The sequence below is a fragment of the Sparus aurata genome, chromosome 15 (genome assembly GCF_900880675.1).
Source record: "Sparus aurata chromosome 15, fSpaAur1.1, whole genome shotgun sequence".
Classification (NCBI taxonomy): Eukaryota; Metazoa; Chordata; class Actinopteri; order Spariformes; family Sparidae; genus Sparus; species Sparus aurata.
In genome coordinates, this window is record NC_044201.1 from 13,670,084 (window position 1) to 13,690,404 (window position 20,321).

Below are 20,321 nucleotides of genomic sequence, written 5' to 3' on the forward strand. Positions count from 1 at the left end.
TCTAATGTCCCAGCTCTCCCTTAAGTGGTGTCTCTTCCTCCCCTGTCAGACGGGATGGTTTGGGAGTGACATCACTGGAGGTCATGGGGGGTTGAGCGGTCACTTTTTAGCGGTCACGGTTTGTTTCGTGGATGCATTACTGTCTTGACTTACAGACACAGATTTATATAAATATGCTGTCTTAACATACAATTAAATTGATATTAATATAGTGTGATGTCCTTACGAGGTGTCCAGATGTGCTGTTAAACTCTTTCTAAAGAGTGTCGCAGGGTTTTTCGATGACAAGAGCATGAATGCTCCCACTGTGTTCTGCACAAAAGTCTGTGTGTTAGTAGTGTGTCTCTGTGTGTCTTGAGTGTGTGCGTGTGTGTGTGTGTGTGTGTGTTTGTGTGTGTGTGTGGGAAGAGAAAACTGAGAGGCAGCAGAGAGAGAGAGAGAGAGAGAGAGAGAGAGTGCGACGCAGCTGTACACAAAGGGCCTGTTGATTCCCAACATGTCCGCCTGTCTCCTTCTCTGAATCCTACACATTATATGTGCTAATCACATGAAGCTGCAGCAGGTGCCCAGCTCCCAGCACACACTGGTCTTTATCATCTCGCTCCACTTACACTGATATTTGGCTTGGCCAGGTCTGCCTGCAGTGTAATGAGGAATATTAGGAATTATTAAGAACATTAGCTGAGTGTTTTGGTCCAACTTTTTAGGTAGTTTCTGCAGTGCACAGAGGCAACTCAAAGGGCTTCCCCACAGTGTTGTCAGTGCCTTGTAAAATGTCTTATACATTCATATTTCTAGCTTCAATCTTCAGCCTCACTCGAGTAGTTTTGTTTGTATTTTGTTCCAACATGAATCGGAATCATTCATCTTTACCCACTGCAGTGCCTGTACGCCCCCAAACATGGCACACTCCAAAGTCTGAGAACCTCTGGATCAGGCTAACATGCCTGTGTTTTTAAAGGCGAACACATTCAAATACTGTTCAGGTCTCCCCCTCTTCCACAGAGAGGCGGGTCTTAACTCAAAATGACTGTGTGGCTTTGGTATTTCCCAACAGCTGGAGCAGAACCCTGGGAAATGTCACACAGCTGCCCCAGTTGTTTTTCACTCAGTTAGCCATGCTAGCTTTAAGGGAGTGTAAGAAAGTCATTTTGGTTTTGGATTAACAACAACGCGATGTGTTACATTCTTGTGTAAATGGCACGTTGGGCGTCACATTTTCCTGATGTACCTCGCGATTGCAGTTAATCCCGTGAGCTCACTCCTTATCTTCCTCATGACCGTGTTGTCCTGCTTAATGGTTAATCTCTGCATCGACAGGTGGCAGAGCATCAGGGACAGCTGGCAGCTCCGGTCGTAAGAGGCTCCACCGAAGACCAGGGTACATGAGAGGAGAGCAGTCCAGACTACAGAGCACTGCCCATGGGCAGGAGGACGAGGAGGAGGAGGAGGAGGAGGAGGAGGAGGAAGGGAAGACCACTTGCGTTAGGAATGGAAAACCTGGACGTCACACTGACACTACTGAGGCAACCAGCGCTCAGAGGATGAGTCTAACGCCTGCTGTCAAAGGGTCCTTAATGAATCAGCGACAGCCCGATAAACTCACATGTAGCTCCTGGAAGAGTAAGAGTCTCCTGTGCTCTCTCACCCGTCCTCTTTCCCCTGTGGACTGCAGTGCCGTTAATGGTACGCCCAGCCCTCAGAGTCCATCCTCTCTGCCAGAGAATGAACTCAGCTTGAGCCCAAACCCGGGCCTTCAGTCCTCACCGCAGGACTCCTTCAACTCCAGCTTCAGTTTCATCCAAAAGTCCCTCAACTCCACTGCCACACCACCCAGAGAACCAGAACCATTAAGACAGTCTACTAAAGCACCCAATCCACCCCAAACAAAACCAGCACCCCTGTCCTTTGAGCACAACGTCTCAAAGAAGTCAGCTCCTGTCCAACCACTGCCCTCCTCCTTCCCAGGAAGCCATGCAGACAGAGAGGAGCTGGCAACAGACGGGAGGTTTTGGCGAGAGTGTCCGTGGGGTGACAGGGAGGTTACGTCCGACCTGCCCGACTGTGACTCCGTGGACATAGAGATCACCTCCTCGCTGTCTGTAGACTCAGACACCGCCTCCGCCTCGTCTGTCACCTCCGGCTACGACAGCGCCACGCCTGCCTCTGACCAGGGCTGGGACAACCTGGTGAAGAAGTACGAGGGCGTGCTGCAGGACTGCCTCCAGAACAACCGCACTCACACTAAGGTCAGTGGGCACGAGATATAGGGCCTTAGTCGCAGTCGCCTTTATATTAGGCCTGCTGAGGGTAAGTCATTTCCAATGTCAGAACACATCAGGATGTACAGAGAAGAAGAAATATTTTGACAATTTGGGAAACAAAATTATTTGATTTCCTGGAGAGGAGATTGTCACAAAGTCAGACTCTGCAATCAGCATTGGTTTGACCTCACTGGGCAATTTTCATTCCCATATCTATTATTTATAAATAACAATACACTGCCTGTACATATTATGTATATACAAGTCTATTTCTATTTCTTACCTCTTTATGATATTGTTTCTTTTTTTACGATTATTATTGTTTAAATTGAGCTGTCCTTTGGCTGCTGTGACGCACAAATGTCCCAGTTTACGGGACTAATAAAGGAATTGGGGTTGTGATTCTGAAAGTGCTTCACATAGGCAATAATATATAACAATACATGCAGACATGAAACAGTAAAAGCAGGAATAAAAGTACAAAGTACAAAGAAAGTACAAATACAAGGAACCTCTTAATCCAGTCCCCAGAATAAATGTTGGCCGTGTACATTTTGGCAAACAGCTGATATGTTAAAACGTTATGTTGTGGTTAGGCTTAGGCACGAAAACCACTCGGTTAGGGTTAGGAGAAGATCATGTTTCATACTTTGTTCTTTCAACACAAACATGGTTAAAGTTTTAACATCTCAGGTTGTTTCATTTGGATTTTACAGGTTTGAAGAGGAGAAAACTAAGATTTTCACCAGATTGAAGAAATGTCCCTCAAAGTAATTATAGTTTTCCAAAGCAGGACAATAATAGAGTGAGAAATAACTTTCAAAACATTTCGTCTACCCCGATAAGAGACAGGAAAACGTAGTGATGATGATGAGTTTTTTAACTTCACAGCCAGTCCTCAACCTGCTGACCCGGTGTCACTTTGACTTTGTGGTCATTGCACCCACACGCATTTAAAGAGCACTGTCCCCAGGACTGTTGTGTAATCTGTCCTGTCTTCTGTCAACTGTGTGTCCCTCTCAGATCGAGTCCATGATGTTGAAGCTGCAGAGACTCCAGCAGAAAGCCATTTTGGATGACGACTATGACGCAGGTGAATTTACGTTGATTTGATAGCTGGGTCATTTCAGCTCCTGTCGACCGGACAAACACAGTTTTGGTAGGGAGCCGACCAGGAACTTTCTGAACATCTGACACGTGATCGTTTACAAATGAAATTTGACTATTTTCCTGCTCAATGACATTGTTTCTTATGTAATATATTGGAAAGAGGACAGTTCAAGGTTTCACTGACATGGTTAGATATTCACAGTTTGTACTCTAGATGTGGTCAAATATGGAAAGTTGCCCAGTTGTCTTATTAGATTTCTTGCTAACTGAATTAGTTGCAGATCATACTGACATATCTGATACAGCATTTGAGGGCAGGAGGACGCACTTCCATTAGAGCTGAATAAATGCCTTGTTGTCTACTGACTCACATCTCATACTGGAGAGTTTAGTGACTTTTACTGAAAATCCACAGTGATTAATTATTATTATTTATGTTTAACAATGGGGCTTGCACGTGTAGTGTTTCTTAATGGAAAACTAGTAAGAAGGTTCGTTCTCTTGATTTCAGGATTAGTTTGACACAGTTTTCCTAGCCCATGGAACTTTGGGAACACTAATTCATGTTTTCTCATCCATGTTTGGCTTTTAATGTTTTAATTATGCAGACTCTGTGGGAGACAACCAGCCAGTCCTCAAACCTAACAAATTTGATTTGGACTTTATTTTGAACCTGCCTCCAGATAAAAACTGCATTCATGGAAGACCCTGTTTGACCTGAATACTTTTTCTAACTCTTCTGAGAAAGGTTTATTTTCAATGAAGGACTGTATTCTGACCTATTTCACAGACCTTGTGACAGAAATAATCACCAACATCTGCTCGCTCTGTCCTGTAGACCTTGATCTATTTAAGTGGCGTGATTATTTAGGTCAGTACGTCTTGTCAGGTTTTTCTGTTTGCCTGATATCGTGCAAACCCCTGTTGACTTTGAGTTTTTTGTTTGTCAGTCGGATTCGTGAAAAACTTAACACCAACTTACTGAAATACTGTAAACAAGAACGGAGACAGCTGATTAGATTGATTCTACACTGACTTTCTGACTTGAATCCAAACTTTTCATCACATATTATGTGTGTATTTGTGTGTGTGTGTTTCAGCGGAGCGTTTTGGTAAGAAGCTGGAGGAGCTGTGCAGGGAGCGAGGCGCTCTGAAGCTGGGTTTACCCTCCAGGCAGCCCAGCGTTGCTCTGTTCCTGGAGCGGCTCACACAGGTGGTGCACAGCGCCCTCCAGAGGGCCGACTGTGGCCAGTGCAGGTCAGACACACATCGGGGGCAACAGTGATAAACACAACACACACTCTCATGTTATTTTATGAGACTGATGATAATGATATCTAAATTGACATTGTAGTATTTTACACTGAAGCATAGCGATTCTCCTTACTGACATATGAAGAATCACGTGTTTATAAATGCGGTTGAATTCAAGAAAACACTTCCTTCCTTCCCAGTTTCTGTTTCAATAACAATACATTGTAATTTAATCACAACCTGATACTATTACATGGTGATTAACAGCAGCAGAGTCTTACTGTGGTTGCAGTATTGAAGCCAACAGGTTGCTCAGCTCCTGGTTAAGATTTGCATTTTCACAGCTGCATGTGGTGAAATTAAGTTTACAACCTTTGTCAGCTTTATATTAAGATCCTTTTATCAAGTTCAGATAAGATGAGGCCCTTGAGATGATATACGCATATCAACATTATTATATATGTTAATACAACTCTGTTAGTGTTCATTATTAATTATTATGATTAAATATTATTATGTGACAAAATATGTATATGCACTTAAAGGAACTTAAAGGAAAAGTTGACCCAAAAATAAATGTTTTGTCATTATCTAATCATCCCCACACTTTCCATCGGCATGGGAGTGAGTAGATGCTCACTGAATTTAGAATTTAGGGTGAACTTTTCCTTTAAGACTCCTCTGGAACGTTACCAGACTCAATAAATGTGTTTGCAATGTTATTATAAACAATTATAAGATTATTAATGTTCTTCAGCAGTCTATAAACTATGAACTTTCTTATGAATGTCTTACAATCTAACAATAAATCTGTTTATGATGCTATAATCAACACTTAATAAACAACAGGCAGTCTTACCAAGGCAAAATGTTGTTAATAATCATCTGCTCTGGACTTTTACGGACCTTATCAACTACTTGCTAACGTTTACTACAGTGACCTTAATCTGAAACATTTCTGCCTTGTCCTGTGATCTTGATCATGCTTGATGTGTTTCAACAGAGCGGTTAGGGAGTGATGTCAAAAATAGCTCTTATAGCAGGAAGGAAATCAGGTGGGGCCTCCCTCTCTCCAGAGGGAATCATAAAGCTCATGTAGCAATGTGTTGATGTGTTGCTGTTTTCCATACATACCTCATACTTCAGAGTGTCACTTTTTCAAACCATAAAAAGCGAAGAAAAAAGAAAAACACGTTCCGCCAAAGATTAACATCTCAGTACACGGCGCACAGGTGTATTTCACATACCCACTCAAGTTAACTGCCCCTGAAAGAAACCAAAAGGTCACCAGAATGTGGTTATGAAAAAGGAAGTAAGTCATGACTTAAAATGTTAAAATCCCCTGCTGGTGCTTTTGTAGTGACGGTGCGTCTCTGTCTGTTTTGTGACTGGTTGTCAGGGACGGTGTGGAGACAGACGCAGCGGAAAGGTGCGACTCACTGCGGGGTCCACTGCATCGAAGAGATCGCCTGATCCAAGAGAAACGGCTGGTGGAGGTGAACTCGCCTCACAGTGTGTCTTTTTAGGTCATTTGTGGCAGCGTGTGTCACTTGTGCGTCCCTGACCTTTCTGATGTGTTTCACCAGTCTGAGAACATCGTTAAATACAAAGAGAGCAGAACAAAACTGCAATTGATGTGTACACCTGAAAAATAAAAGTAAGGGTCGTAAATAGTAATAAAAACCCTATGAAACCCTTGTCAGGAGGAGGTAGCTGAGCTGCAGCAGAGGCTGACAGAGCTGAAGGACCGCAGTCGGCGGCTGGAGCAGCAGATCCAGCAGGAGGAGCAGCAGGTGGAGGCCGAGGAGCTGGAGGGCTCCATGCTGAAGAGCTGCACCGTGGCCCAGCTCCGCGACATGAGCCGAACCCTGCAGGACCTGGTCACCTCTAATAACCGCAGGCAGATCTCCGTCTCTCCTCCACCCTCCACGCTCAGGTCAGTATCACGTACATATTAATCCTTTTTACAATCTGAGAAAATGTTGAAAGGCTGTTGTTGACTTGCACTTGCATGCTAGGTGACACATTTTCTCTGAAGACAGATTTAAAGGCTCATACTGAAGTTTTTCCTTTTAAACGTAGGCTACTTAAAAACAACCTTTATTCCCTTTAGAATGATTTGTGTGAAACATTTTCAGATTGAGATTATTATTCTAATCTTCTTTAATTAATCAGATATCAGGCTCCATGACAAAAAGCTTAATTAACAAGCACAGGACCCAAACTAGAATAATGTGCTGCTGTCATTTTTACGTGATCAGCGCATAAAGAGAATCAAATCCAGGTAAAAAAAAACAAAAGCGTTCAGTGCAGATGTGTGGACTTATTGCTGCTCTCCAGAAGGTGTGTGTCTTTTTGCTCTACATAGTCCAACATAGTTAAGAAAATGTGCAAAAATGTATATGGAAAATGTAAATGTGAAATCACACCTCAGAGTGTTCTGTCAAGAAACATTTTCACACTTTAAACATTTGCATCTTACACCTTTTTATGATGGTCCTTCTCTCAAGTCAAACTTTGATTGGCTGAGCCTGAACGTTGAAAATAACTTGCTGACTGAGCCATCACGTACAGCGCCTTTACTCAGAGGTGATATGTATGTAGAATTTTGATTTCTGACTGCAGGAGTCAGAAATCTCTAAAAACTGCAAAATGTTCGAGAGCTTTCAGTTCCTAAACTTGAATTTAAAGGGAGATTTTATTGTAATCTAAAAAAGGACAGACATTCATGAGACAGGTAACACACAACAAGTCGAGAGAAGCTCATCTGTTGCAGCTGTTGTTAGAACTCGTGGAGACTTTAAATACCTGATTTTACATAAATTCGTCATGAGAAATTAGAACGAATTAGAAAATTTCCCTTTTATATTACCATAATGTAAAAAATATCAAAACATTTGTATATCTTTTATGGAAGCTCCCGTGGGGCAAGTGAGGTTTTTCTTCTTTCCAAACAGAAAACAAAATCTGAGATTCTGTAATCTTTCTTATGGTGACGGAAAAAAATGGAAAATGAAGCATCAAATGTCTTGTATAACTGGACAAAGACTAAAAAAGTGATTTGTTTGTAGTGAGCAGTACAGTTACTGTTGAGCCTCTTTTTTTCTGTTCATGTATTAAAGTGGCAGTAGTGTCTAGAGATATTTTTTTGTAAGTTGCAAGTGACAATAGACGAAACTGCTGAACGAGGGGCCTTGTCCATTTGTCCAACATAAGAAATGATTTCGTACCATGTAGTGTATTATTGTCACCGTTCCTGCAGTACTGTCAGCCACCAGGTGGGGTCGCTATCGAGCTGTGAGTGGCCGCGACACCACAGTAGTGATCAGTTCTACAGTGTGTTTCCTGCATGAAGTCGAGTATTTTCTTATCAATAAATGAGCTCGTTTGGAAGTGGATGTGTCAGTACCGATCCTCTGTTTCACTTATTCTCTGCCTCCCGCTCTCATTCCTCCTCTCACAAACAAAGTGGCATTTTGAGAAAATCAGCTGGATCATTTTATCTCGTACCAAAAAAAGTACAACAAGGTCAAAATCACGTCGCTATGTTTGAATCCAGTTGACGGCCCGCTTAAAAGCAGCTGAGGTTGCGCTCACTTTTGGATGTTTTTGATGGCATTTAGCTGTCGTGCCTGAAGGTTGGAGCTCTTTATTGTAAAGCCACCGTCGACAAAAGCACCTGCCAAATGAATGTAATGCAATCATGAGACTTTATGAGGAGTGATTTATTTATTTTCAGGTTCGGAGGGGAGTTATCGAGCAGCCACTGCTACTTTTTCATTATTCCACGCATCCCTTGTGCCCTCAATCCTCTTCTCTCACACCTGCTTGAACCTGCTTTGAATTTTAATGGCTTTTTTTTTTTCTCAGATGCAAATGATTACTTTGCATCATATCCTCTGAAGTTAATGGCTTACGAGGGAGCCCTGCGGAAAGCCTCTCTGTCCTGCCACTCGTTAGGAAGACATGTAAATTGTACTTATCGCCTCCTCGGTGGCGTGACCCACCGTCACCGCCATAATTTGATATCTGACATATTCTCACCCCGACCGGAACGCATTTATACCCACCACTGATTGAAATTGCAACCTCAGATTGGATATTCAGGTGCACATCTCCGGGTCATTGTGTTGCGGCTCCCTTTTCCAAACAACACAGGACATTTTCTTTCTCAAATTCTGGACTGGATTAAAGGAATCTGCCCAAAGAAGCTGCATCCCTGAGAAAAAGGGATGCTGTCACACTGATTCACCCTGAACATTAGCTTGAATAACATAAAAAGGGCATACTGATTTCTGGAATATGAGACGTTTAGGACTACCTCAAGGTGACTGTGCTGTGGATAATGGATTATATGCTCCTTTTTTTTCCAATCTGCTAATTGATTCATATCTCTGTCACCAAATAATGCGACCTTAATGGTTTGTCCTGCTTGCATACGTGCACACTAATGACATTAGTGATGTGACGTTTACCCTTGATCTCCGAATATCTATTCATGCCGTCAGTGAAAGAGCAATAAAACAATCCAACTGTCCAAATACTGCGTGTTTGAAATGACTTAGAGACAAGTCATCTCTCAGTCTAGTTTTGAGCTCAGCTGCTTTTTACCTGCCTGGTTTCAAGATTGAAAACAACAGCTTGGTCATTTAAAAAATAACTTTTGGGGAACAGTTGTTTCTCATCTCTTTGTTCGATTTTTGCATTTATAAATTAAAAGTGACAGGCAAGATTATTATCTTAAAGGGGCAATTCACCCACAAATCATAAGTACGTACATATGTCTTCTCTTCCCCGCAGTTCGAATTGTCCATCTAGTTTTTTTTTTTTTTTCTCTTGAAGTTGCTGAGTCTTGGAGATATTGGCTGTAGAGATGTCTGCCTCCTCTCAAATATATTGGAACTAGACGGTACTCAGCTTGTGGTTCTTAAAATGCCTAAGAATACATAAAAAAAAAAAAAAAAAACTCAACAGCAACAGTCTGTTTCCTGAAATTTGGATTTTGGTGAAAGAGCATTCCCCAAATATTAAACTGTTCCTTCGTCCAATTAGCGGATCATCAGATAATGTTGACGTAATCATTTTGCTAATCAATACAGCATAAATAGCTAAAGATGTGAAGAACAACAGCTCAGATATACAGGCCCTGTGCTCTCATGTATTCACACAATATCAGTATAAACCAACTTTCACATCCTACTAGAAGACATGTCGACTTTCTGATGTGGATATCTGTTTCAAGACTTTGTCTGAAGTTTGCCCACCGTGGATGTAAAGATGTCGACTTATTAGTGAATAATCAGTTGCTTCTCTTTTGCTCTTATTCATCAGACAAAACCTTTGAGGACTCCCCTTCATAAAAGTTATAGATAAATAAGTTCAGTAACCCTCTTGGTAGATGATTCATCACTCTGTGTTCAGCAGCTATATGAGCTCAGTCGGACTTCCTCCCATGCTCTCATTGACATCTAATGATTTCACTTCAAGAAGAAATTACTTTTTGTTCTGCGCTGCAACATTCTCCTCTTTCTTTCTGCAGACTTCAGGAGCAGGAGCAGGCACTGAACCTGTCCATCAAGGAGGCTACCGCTAAAGTAAGTCACCGCTCCTCTGACCTGATTTAGTCCTTTTCAGCTCAGCCTCCCCACAGAATGCCGACAGTGACTGGATGTGCACGAAGATCTGATGAGTAGGGAGTAGAAAAGTGGTAGAAAGTAGAAAGTAGGTACTGCGAGACAGCTCCTGTGTGTTAAATATACATGCTAAAAGTCACTGTCTGTATCCATGTGCTTATTTCTATTTAACAAAGATGTGAGGTCTGCAAAGTCAAAGCTGACTTCATGTTAGAGATGTCATTAAAAAAAAAAATCCACCCTGAAAGACCTCTATAAGAAATACAACTCTGGTTGGTGATTTATTTGTAGGAGTTGATATTTTACAGGATGTGGGCCGTGAAATCCAGGTGTTTGTGTCTTAGGTGACATATCTGTTGAGCAACAATGGCTTTGGTGGGTTTTCTCGCAGTGTCGATGGTGTATTCCTGCGTGTGAAAGGCTTTGCATGCTTCCCTTTGTGTGCGCTGTGTCTCTGGAGTTTCCCCCCTTGCCTCTCAGGGGTTTGCTTTTTCCCTCCCACTGATCTCGATACACGGATGTGTGCAGCGAGATAAAGCCCGAAGCAGCAGAAATATGTAAGAAGCGGTGGTTTGTGGATAGAGGCAGAGAGAAAATCAGCAGGGGAGAGGAGGGATCGGAAAAGACCACTTTAGTGTTCCTGTGTCCTTTAGAACCCCGTCATCAAATGGTTGGTTGATTCTGAAGCTGCACCTCAAAGCGACGTATAGACTCTCCACAGAGAGGCACTTTAAGCACAATCACAAGATAGTCCATTGTTAAGGCGAAATGAAAAGTTTTATTCCCACGTGACACCTCCAACAGGTGGGAAATGGCACAACCGCTGTGACAAAATGATTACTGGCAAGAGAGTAACTTTCACTTTACTCTGTTGACTTTTCAAAATTGTCAAACAGCCCGATGGTTTGAAATTAAATCACCGATGTCTGAAATTCTGCAGAGTAAAAGGCACTCCGGAGCCGCTTCCAGCTCATGTAATGCGTGAAATAAAATTATGCAAGCCTGTTTGAAAAAAAAAAGAAACAGTTTCCTATATTTCTTTTGGAAGGAGAACTCCCTGGAGATGTTCTGCCTCAGAAATACCAACCTATTTGACAGCCCTTTCAAAGTGTTGCACAAAACTGTGTCAGATTCATGAAGAGAAATGTGTCAGAAAATCCGGCTGCACATCCCTTTTGAGTGGTGAAAACAGTTCCTCAAAAGACGGAAGCGCATCATCGTGGGGATTGTATCTGGCTGTAACTCAAAGTGAGAACATTGGAAAGAACAGAGGTTTAAAGGGCAGGGCGAGGGCAGATGGAGGCCAGACAGGCTGTATCTGAAGCCATCAGCTCCGCCGTGAGTACCGCAAAGCTGAGGTGTTGCATCACCGTCAGGCCGTCTGACATTCAGGGCCTTTTTTCCTCTCTGACATTCTAATGGCATCTTTTATGGAGATTTCACATTTCCCTGTCTGTCCACGTGAAAAGAGACGCACTCTCTTTCTTTCTAAAGGTTATAGACAAGGTAACACATCAGCGTTGATGCTCTGAGGTGTATTCAAAGCAGGGCGAACACAGGAGGACGGAAATGAATCTGTAAGGTCCTGTAAGAATGAGTGTCAAAAAGAAAATGAAAGCGGAATTGGAAATGAGCTATGCATCCTTTGGGATCCATGTGTCTGCAAAGGTTTTGTTAGTTACCACCCTCCCCCCTCACTCTCTCCTCCGCCTCTCCTTTTCCTCCTTTTCCCCAGGTGGTCATGAGTCAGAGGCTGGGCAGCAGCCTGAGGAGGAAAGTCAGCGAGACTGAAACTCAGCTTTTGGCACTGCATGAAGCCAAGCTGGCAGCCATTTCAGGTAACCACACCCCGATGCAGCCCTTCCTACATCTCACGTCTCTTATTTACCTCATTTAACCAAATCGCCCACCATTAGCCACACGTAATTACGCTATTAATGATCGAGGTGCTCATTAATGGGCGGTGTAAGCTTAATGTCCTCCTGTGGTGCACCGGTGCAGGTAATGACTTCAGCAGTGCCAAGGAGCTGAAGGCCGAGATGAAGGCGGTGTACCTGGAGCGGGACCGGCTGGAGGCTCTGGCCAAGAGGCTGCACAGCCTCAGCTCGGGGAGCAGCCAGGAGCTGGCCAGGATGAAGGAGCAGCGGCAGCAGCTCAGGCAGGAGCTAGAGAACAAGGAGACGCAGCACGGTGAGTCACTGAGGCCAGTCTGCATCGAGATAATGTGAACTGTTGTTATCCCAAAGGAGCAACTGGGCTGCTGTGGGCAATACTACAACTATTAGCAACAAATCATCTTCACTAATGCGATAAAGACTTTCTAAAGGCAACAGATCCTTCTTGCTAAAGGTTATCAACAGTTTTACAGATGGTTTAGGTGCATCTATTGGCAGAAATGGAATATAATATTCATAATTCATAATAATTACGTTGTTTTCAATTGTGCAAAATTACCGTAAGCAGTTTTCCTTCTACCAAGTTGCAGATGCAGCAACAGTTTTGTGAGGGGGACCTACGAAAACCACAAAAACTCAACATTGGTTCAGTGTCAATTTGTTGCTTTCCTTGGTCACCACTTTTTTCTTTGGCCTGTCGTCACCATTAGGTTGCCAAGATACCAGCTGAGATTTCAGGAAGTTGTTACACTTTTTGAATTTATTTATTTTATTTATCAAATTGTATGTATTTTGAGAGGACAAATCCAGTGATGCAAATAAAAAATCAGTTTCAAGGCTAGTTTTCAAGATGGCGGCCATTTTTCGACTCAAATTAGCAGTTTTCTGTAAAATTTTATCACACACACACAAATCACACAAATCTTTTGTTCCACATCAAAATGTTTTCATCAATTCCAAAATGTTGAAAAATGTCTTCATAAAGGCTTTCACACACCTATCTGACTTCCGACCGTCATCAGAAAAGGCAGTCGGACTGATCAGTTGGCTCCTGTCTCCCCGAGGCGGTCAGAAAAGGTCTCTAACACACCTGAACAACCAACGAATTGACCATACGTTCTGCGTTTACATGAATAGTAATAAGTCTCCATACAGACAGCGCTTATCCAACTTATTCCTAGCTAGCTCCCACTAGTGAAAAATATAGCTCTGACTAGTCAAATTTGGGACACTTGGTTCAATATTGAATATTTAGATATTGCAGCCCATGTAGTGTGCTGAAAAGGAAGTGCAATACATTTGTCACATACCAGAAATACTGTTTTTTAGCATGGTTGCTAGCGGAGTGATTCCATTACAATCCATGGCGTTATTTCTACTGATATGCATCCCAGAACACCACAGTACACCTCAGACAAAAAATCAGAAATGGCCAGTGTCACTGCCGACTAAGTTTATTGTGCCGACGGCCAATAATCTTGTTGGTGTGCCCACGCCATAAGAGAGTGATGTCAAAGCACAACCAGGGCACTGGTGGCATCATTGCTGTGAGACTCAGCATGAGGTTCAGTGTCAGCTAATTAGAATACTTACCGTAGTTGTAGTCTACTAACTGCAGTTATAGCAAGTATAGCTTAGTGTCCCAAATGCTATCTAATTAGCCCTTTATATACACTAACTAGTAGTTTAGTTAGTTGTAGTATAGGTAGCCGCACCTGAATTGACAGGATGTGCTAGCGCGGGAGGGCTGAGCCAAGGGTAATGGGGCTTTAATTACCTGGATGTTGTACAGATCGCGCTAGATGAATGATCGGGCTAGGTGTAGGTCACTTTGATGTTTGAACCTAGTTGTGTCCCATATCTGAATGTGCTTTTGTATTTTGTATGGTTAGGTGGTAAAAGGATAGCCCCTCGGCTTCGACTATTACACATAATGGCTGCTTCTAATCCACTGAGTTCTGCATCTCAAACTGACTGGAGAAAGTGTTGTCTTTTTCAGATAGATTTAAAGGAAGAGTTAAAATCTCCTCCAACTCATTGTCCATGTAGTCTTGAGAGCAATGGTTATTCCAATGACTGCCACAAACATACCACTCTTTCAAGCAATCAACCAGCTGCCAATCAGGTTAGACATGTCCCGGTTAGATGATGGAGAGGGCATTGAGGAAACACTGAGAAGAAACAGTCCAAAATATCACCAAAGCTCTCGTTCTGTCAAACCTCACTGTTCTATTGAAATAAAAAAATCTGTAAAAAACAAAGAAAAAAAACCCCCCAAAAAAACATGCACTTACTTGACCTGGGAGGTGTGCCCTGGTGAAGTTCAGTTCAAACCAGTGATCATTTCCCATTCATTTTAAATGTTCTATTGCTATAAAGTGTATCAAATGTAACAGAATAAACAAACAGAAACAAAAAACAAAACCAGTGTAAAGAAAACATGCATTTATTTAGCCGAACTAATGAAAATTTGTACAAAAAGGCCTTATTTTTGCAATTCATTGCCGTCTGTCTTCAAAATTTAACACATTTTTGGACTTCTTATCTAAGAGTTGGAAAGCTCAGATCCTTTCAACTACATTTAAATACCAAGATCATCAAAATGTGATTATCCAAACTCAATCCAGGTCAAATACCAAGTCCAATGGCTTTCAATGGCCATATTGGAAATTGGCGGCCATATTGGATTTTTTGCTTGGCTAACAGGCTTTTTGGAAAAAGTGGGTCCCAAAGAATATTTGTGCCAAGTTTGATGCTTGTATCACAAAGTGAACTATTATCTCACTAATCTGCCGGACTAATTAACGTTTTGGCCACTTGGGGGCAGTGGAAAACAAGCTGCAAACAAAATACTAAAAAAATCACCTTTTAAAGTCAATATGGTGATAGCAGTATGAACGAATAATTTTTAGTTTACACATCCAGCATTTTGAAAAGTAATGTTATCATTCGTTTGAAGTCATGTTTCTGGCCTGGTTTATGTTCTCTGGAGAATGACATTCAAAATTCACTACGCTTTTAACTCTTTATAACTTTATTTAACTTTTGGCCATCTGGTTCTTTAGCTGCAGGAAGGGCGGGTTTATCAAAGCTTTCCTATGACAATTATCTTCTGTAAACAATGCTGATGAAAGAAATTAGAGCAAAATTGCATTGAGCCATAAAAACCCCCCCAAAACAATAAGATGCTGAAATGCTCTGTAGAGTTGATAAATAATTCTCTGTGGGTTCATCACTACAATCAACCCCTTTCACATCTGACATGGTAATTTGTACCATTGCAGTTATGAAAAATACTGACTATAGCAGCTTTAAATAACTATATAGATATATTAAATGAGATAAATGCTCCATTATCTGAAAGGGCACTCATCTCCCCGCTGAGACAAGAAAACGTTTGTTATAGTTTTTGAAAGCTACCTCTCTCCCACTCTTTGAATACACCTTTTAAAAACATCAATTCAAATGTGAAACACGAGAGCTCTTTGGAAGAGGAGTCCTCTCTTGATGTCGCTCCATGCTGGGAGGACATCAATGGACGATGACTTTTCTCCCAAATGAAGGAGAAGTGATCTGCTGTCAGTGGGGACTTGGCATCAAATGAGTTACCAGCAGGATTGGCAGTTGTTAAGAGGAGGGTGAGAGGAGCGATGGGGGGTAGTGCAGGGGGAAATGAGCTTTAGATTGTGTGAAGTAGCCAATTACCTCCAAGCCACTCTGTGCAGACATGGTGTATCAGCGCTCGCACACTCTCCGACTAGAGGAGATCTGAATGCTGCTTAGAGAAGGGGGCTTGCTTTTTTTTTTTTGGGGGGGGGGGGGCGCAGTCAGATTGGATTGGCCTCCTGGCACTGGCAGGGAGATAAATGGATTTTGACGGCTCTACCTGCAGTTCTACTCTCTCTAGTCCATCAGTCAGTTTCTAAAAAAAGGTCATTTCACTCTCTGAGGCAATGAAACTTGAGTGCAGAGAGAGAACACGGAGCGGTGAAAGACCAGAGACTGGAGCTCTGGATCGGGCTCCTGCTGCAACCCCAAAGGCGTGCAATCAGCCGTCTAACATACACTGTTACGTGGATCATTAAGGACTGTGGCTGCAGCGTCATCATCAGTGTCGACCTGTTGTCTTGTCGTTAATTCACCCTCTGCTGTCACTAGGGGGCACCCTTTCATTGTTGCAGTCAGGCTTAGATGCATGGGTGGTTTTTTTTTTTATTGGGAATATGGTAATGCATGGACTTGATTTTTGTTCATGGAAGGTCCATGATTTTATATAATCAATGCAGAAACAAATTTCTTTTACTGGCAAAAGCAACTATATTTCTTCTTCTTTCACCTTTGAGCGAGAAACTCAGTCATCTGCCTGATTGTTGTTGCTGAAATTCAGCCCTGACCACCTTGGCTTGCTAAAACAGCAAGGGACAGCATGAATCTCTCCCCTGACAACCGCCAAAGACACGTTCAAGTTCACCTCGGTATCCTATATACACTGAATAATAGAGTTCTCAGGGACGCAGGGGCTGAGAAAGCAGCGACATGCTAAACAAAGGAATGGGAATCAGGTGTGCGACACGTCACCAAATGTGGGAAGAGACGCCGAGTTAATGGTTGGTTGTGCGGCATGCTCAAACGCTGAAGTGGGCGCACACAATATGGCAGCAGGCGCAATTTCACAATGTGTTGCTGACACCAAGCAAGGGGCTCATTAAACTGTCATCCTATTTGGTAATAAGGGGCTGGCACACGCTAGCTGGAAACTGATAGCCCACAAACAGCACATTAGCATTTCTTTAGCTGGAGGGGATTAGAAATTACAGTGTACTTCAAAGTCAAGATGGCCATCCGTTGAGTTTCTGAGGCATCTCTGCGCTCATGCTAATGACACCAGTGTCATCTTTAAACAAGAAAACTACACGCCCGCATCGTGAAAAGGCCTATTGTCTTGGCACAGCTCAGCTGACACCATGACAAAAATCTATACACATACGTTCACTTCAACCACACAGCCTCAGCTTGTTGAGCATCTCCGCCCAGCGTACATTGTGGTGTGGGGGGTTTTTGGCCTGGGAGCCATTATGTCCCTAATTGCTATTGGCACGAGTGCTGATGAATACCAAACCCATTATGGCTGGAGGTTTGATTCCCCGCTGAGAGTATAATTTTGTCCCCAAGAGAGATCTGGAGTGACACTAAATTTACAAATAAATAATTGAAGAGCTGAACAACACGAGCAAATGACCCCCAGGAGTGAGGACATTCAAACGTGGAGGCAGCGTGTCAGCGTGTGTTCCCCTTGATTCATCCAAGTGTTCTCGTAATGCTTATTTAATGCTATTGTTAGCATGCAGGCGGTATATTCTGGAGTAGTCAGCTAATTTGGCTATTTGTGATAAAGACAGTAGGTTGTCCTCTCCACACGGCTTCACTGGAATATGTTTAATTAGTGTCTTTTTTTGTCCTTGCCTGGATCTCCACCATCTATTCTTTCTCCCTGCACTCCAGTGGCACCTTTTTCTCGGCAGGATTTGGGAGGTCGTCCGGGCCAAACTCGTCCACCAGCTGAAGTGTACATCAAACTACTGTCACTCTGTGTTATTAAACAATTGCGATTTCCTCTTAATGGAGTGCCAATAGTGAAGGCCAGGACATATATGATTTATTCATGACTCTGCCTCTTTCGGGGTGCTTCTGTTGAGAACATGATGGAACGTATGACAGCTCTTCTCCTAAAGAGTGTCTGAATGATTGAGAGCGGTGTAGTGGTTAAGTGGGCCCCAGAGAATGTTTCCTGGTTTTTGTCTCTGAAGTTTTGGCAGTATTCATTTTTCCTGCGATTCAGCAGAGGAAGTCGTTTCATTGTATTACGGCGTCCATACCCACAAGAATTATTGCACAAACAAAGGGACGTTGATTGAGCGACCGCTACGTCAACTCACACCAGTGTATCAATCAATTCCTATTGTGTGAATCAATACTACTGTACTCAAAATGAGTTTGAGTGTGGTATTGTTGGTTTTATTACCTTGTAGGCACAAAATAAAGCTAATAATTGTTGTTCACAGCTGTTCGTTTTTAGCAATTCTAGCAGCTCTAGGGACGGCAGTGTTAACAGTCCACTGTCTTGCTCCAGACGAACTAGCTAAACAGCGACTGGATGGATTACCCATTGACTTTCTGTCTAGTGCCATCACCTGGTAGAGCAATACTGGTTTGAGCTAATGACCTTCACCTGTTTAATGATGATTAGTAGACCTTAGCATGCTAACACAATAAACCAAAATGGTAAACGTGGGAGACATTAAAAGAATAAAATATTCTTAATTATGTTTTCATTAGTGTGCGATCACCTGCAACTAAGAATGGTTTTATTTTGATTACCATAGAATGAGCCTTTCATATCAGATATATGGTGGTGTCCGCCATTTGGTTTGATGAGGGGTGTTCAGTTGGTTGCAGTCTGCAACCTCACTGCTAGATGCTACTAAATGCTTCACACTGGTTCTTTGAATTGCTGCTGTGACTAAGTGCAATCTAGGGCGTGTTTCTAGCCATGCTAGCTGCTGGAGACTTTTAGTCTTGTTTAGACCAAACTCTTCTCTGGGGGGAGGTGACCAGTTCAGAAATGCTTCTCCTTCTGGATAATGTATTAGCGTGCTGCTAATGAGTTTTCCAATGGATCCAGAGGAAATAATAAGATAGCAGCTTAATGGAGCAGGAATGTGAGCAGGTAAGCTGTGGAGAGTTGTAGAGTTTTAACGAGTGCACACTGCAGATGAGTTCATGTACTTTCCCAGACTCAGTCATCAGAAAAACAAATATTTTGCACCCAGCAGCAAAGGCAGTTGAGAGTCCTCAAAACAGGCTCTGTTTACTGAGTCTGACTTGAGTTAAAATCTGAGCATGTCTAACATTTCAGTCAGAGTGATTCAGCACCCAGAACTGAAATATATATCTCCACTCAAGCGCAGATTTTGTACACACAGCCAATTTTTTGTCAAATGATTCCCTTTGTTGTGTATCCGTGTGCAGCCCCACAATGTGTTTCCGCCGTGCCAGCTGCAATCTGTGTACTGCTATGCTTTGTGATCCCACAGCCTTAAAGCATCATGGGTTATTGAGTGTCTGTCTAGGATACCCGCCTGCCCCTCTTCCTTCATTAGCCATGCTATTGGGCTGATGTTAAGTTCACAAACATTCGTAGGATGCAACTGTCTGCATATGCTGACTGTGTGTTTGCGTTACCTGCAGTGCCGTTGTGCTCCAACAGCCCAAGCTGAGCTTAAGCACATTAATCACAGTCGGTGGCTTCAACTCAATTACAAAGACACACAATTTCTCTTCTGCCTTATTATGCTTGGGCTTTTAGAACATGCATATCGTTGGTGCTGCGTTAGCACGGAGCCGCCTCTAATTTGTTTGACAACATGAAGACCTTGCAGATGTTGGGTGCTTTTATTGTTACAAGCCAATGAAGAAATTACTGCATTATTCACTTTCAATTAGAGGGCTGCTCAAAAGCTCATAATGCAGCAGCAAATCCAAACACCTTGCCATCGTTAACTTCTGCCGGCTCATTAAAGCCCATAACTTCATCATCGGGAATTGTGCATCACTATGAGATATGTCTGCTCTGTTTGCCTTGTCTACTGATTCTATTTATCGACTTCATCGTTTTGATCAAATTTCATCATCTAATTAGCTAATGTAATTATTTAATGGATGAGTATTTTAACCTATACGAAGGAAATGGCCTCTTTGTAGCACATTTTTATCCTCTCTCAAGAGTGTCTCAGTTCTGTTTGTATTATGAATGAATGGTCTGTTCGATTTTGGCCGGGGTCCTTGGCAGCAATCAGTGATGTTTAGCGCCTGCTGAGATCACTGGTGTGACGGGAGGCTGAGCTCATGAATTTTCCAATGCCCAGTCTGTGAAACGCCTTTGTGAGGTTCCTTCAGCACCGAATTCACTGCCGCATGTATCAGGGACTAACAGAGTGGCTCTCTTCTTTTATGGGCTTTTTAGTGCCGATTTTATTCGCATGGCCTGCCAATGACAGCAGCCTCCCGCCGACTTACAGGAAGTGGTAATATCACCCAGTGCTCTAGTTCCACTCAGCGCAGGAGGAGGCTCTGCCGCTTGATGTCTTGTCCCATTCTATAAAGAG

The 20,321-nt window shown here is 42.7% G+C and overlaps 1 protein-coding gene across 2 annotated transcripts in view; it reads left to right on the forward strand.

The window, feature by feature from the left end:
* Positions 1–20,321, forward strand: part of disc1 (DISC1 scaffold protein) — a 45,172-nt gene that overhangs the window by 3,324 nt on the left and 21,527 nt on the right. For both annotated transcript variants that reach the window (XR_003986961.1, XM_030442183.1), the window contains exons 2-9: positions 1,321–2,249; positions 3,288–3,357; positions 4,475–4,631; positions 6,028–6,124; positions 6,332–6,564; positions 10,168–10,222; positions 11,997–12,099; positions 12,263–12,451. Coding sequence is in view for 1 of the 2 variants with exons in the window: in XM_030442183.1 (XP_030298043.1) it covers positions 1,321–2,249; positions 3,288–3,357; positions 4,475–4,631; positions 6,028–6,124; positions 6,332–6,564; positions 10,168–10,222; positions 11,997–12,099; positions 12,263–12,451 (1,833 nt within the window). In the remaining variant the exon portion in view is untranslated. The remainder of the gene's footprint in view (positions 1–1,320; positions 2,250–3,287; positions 3,358–4,474; positions 4,632–6,027; positions 6,125–6,331; positions 6,565–10,167; positions 10,223–11,996; positions 12,100–12,262; positions 12,452–20,321) is intronic.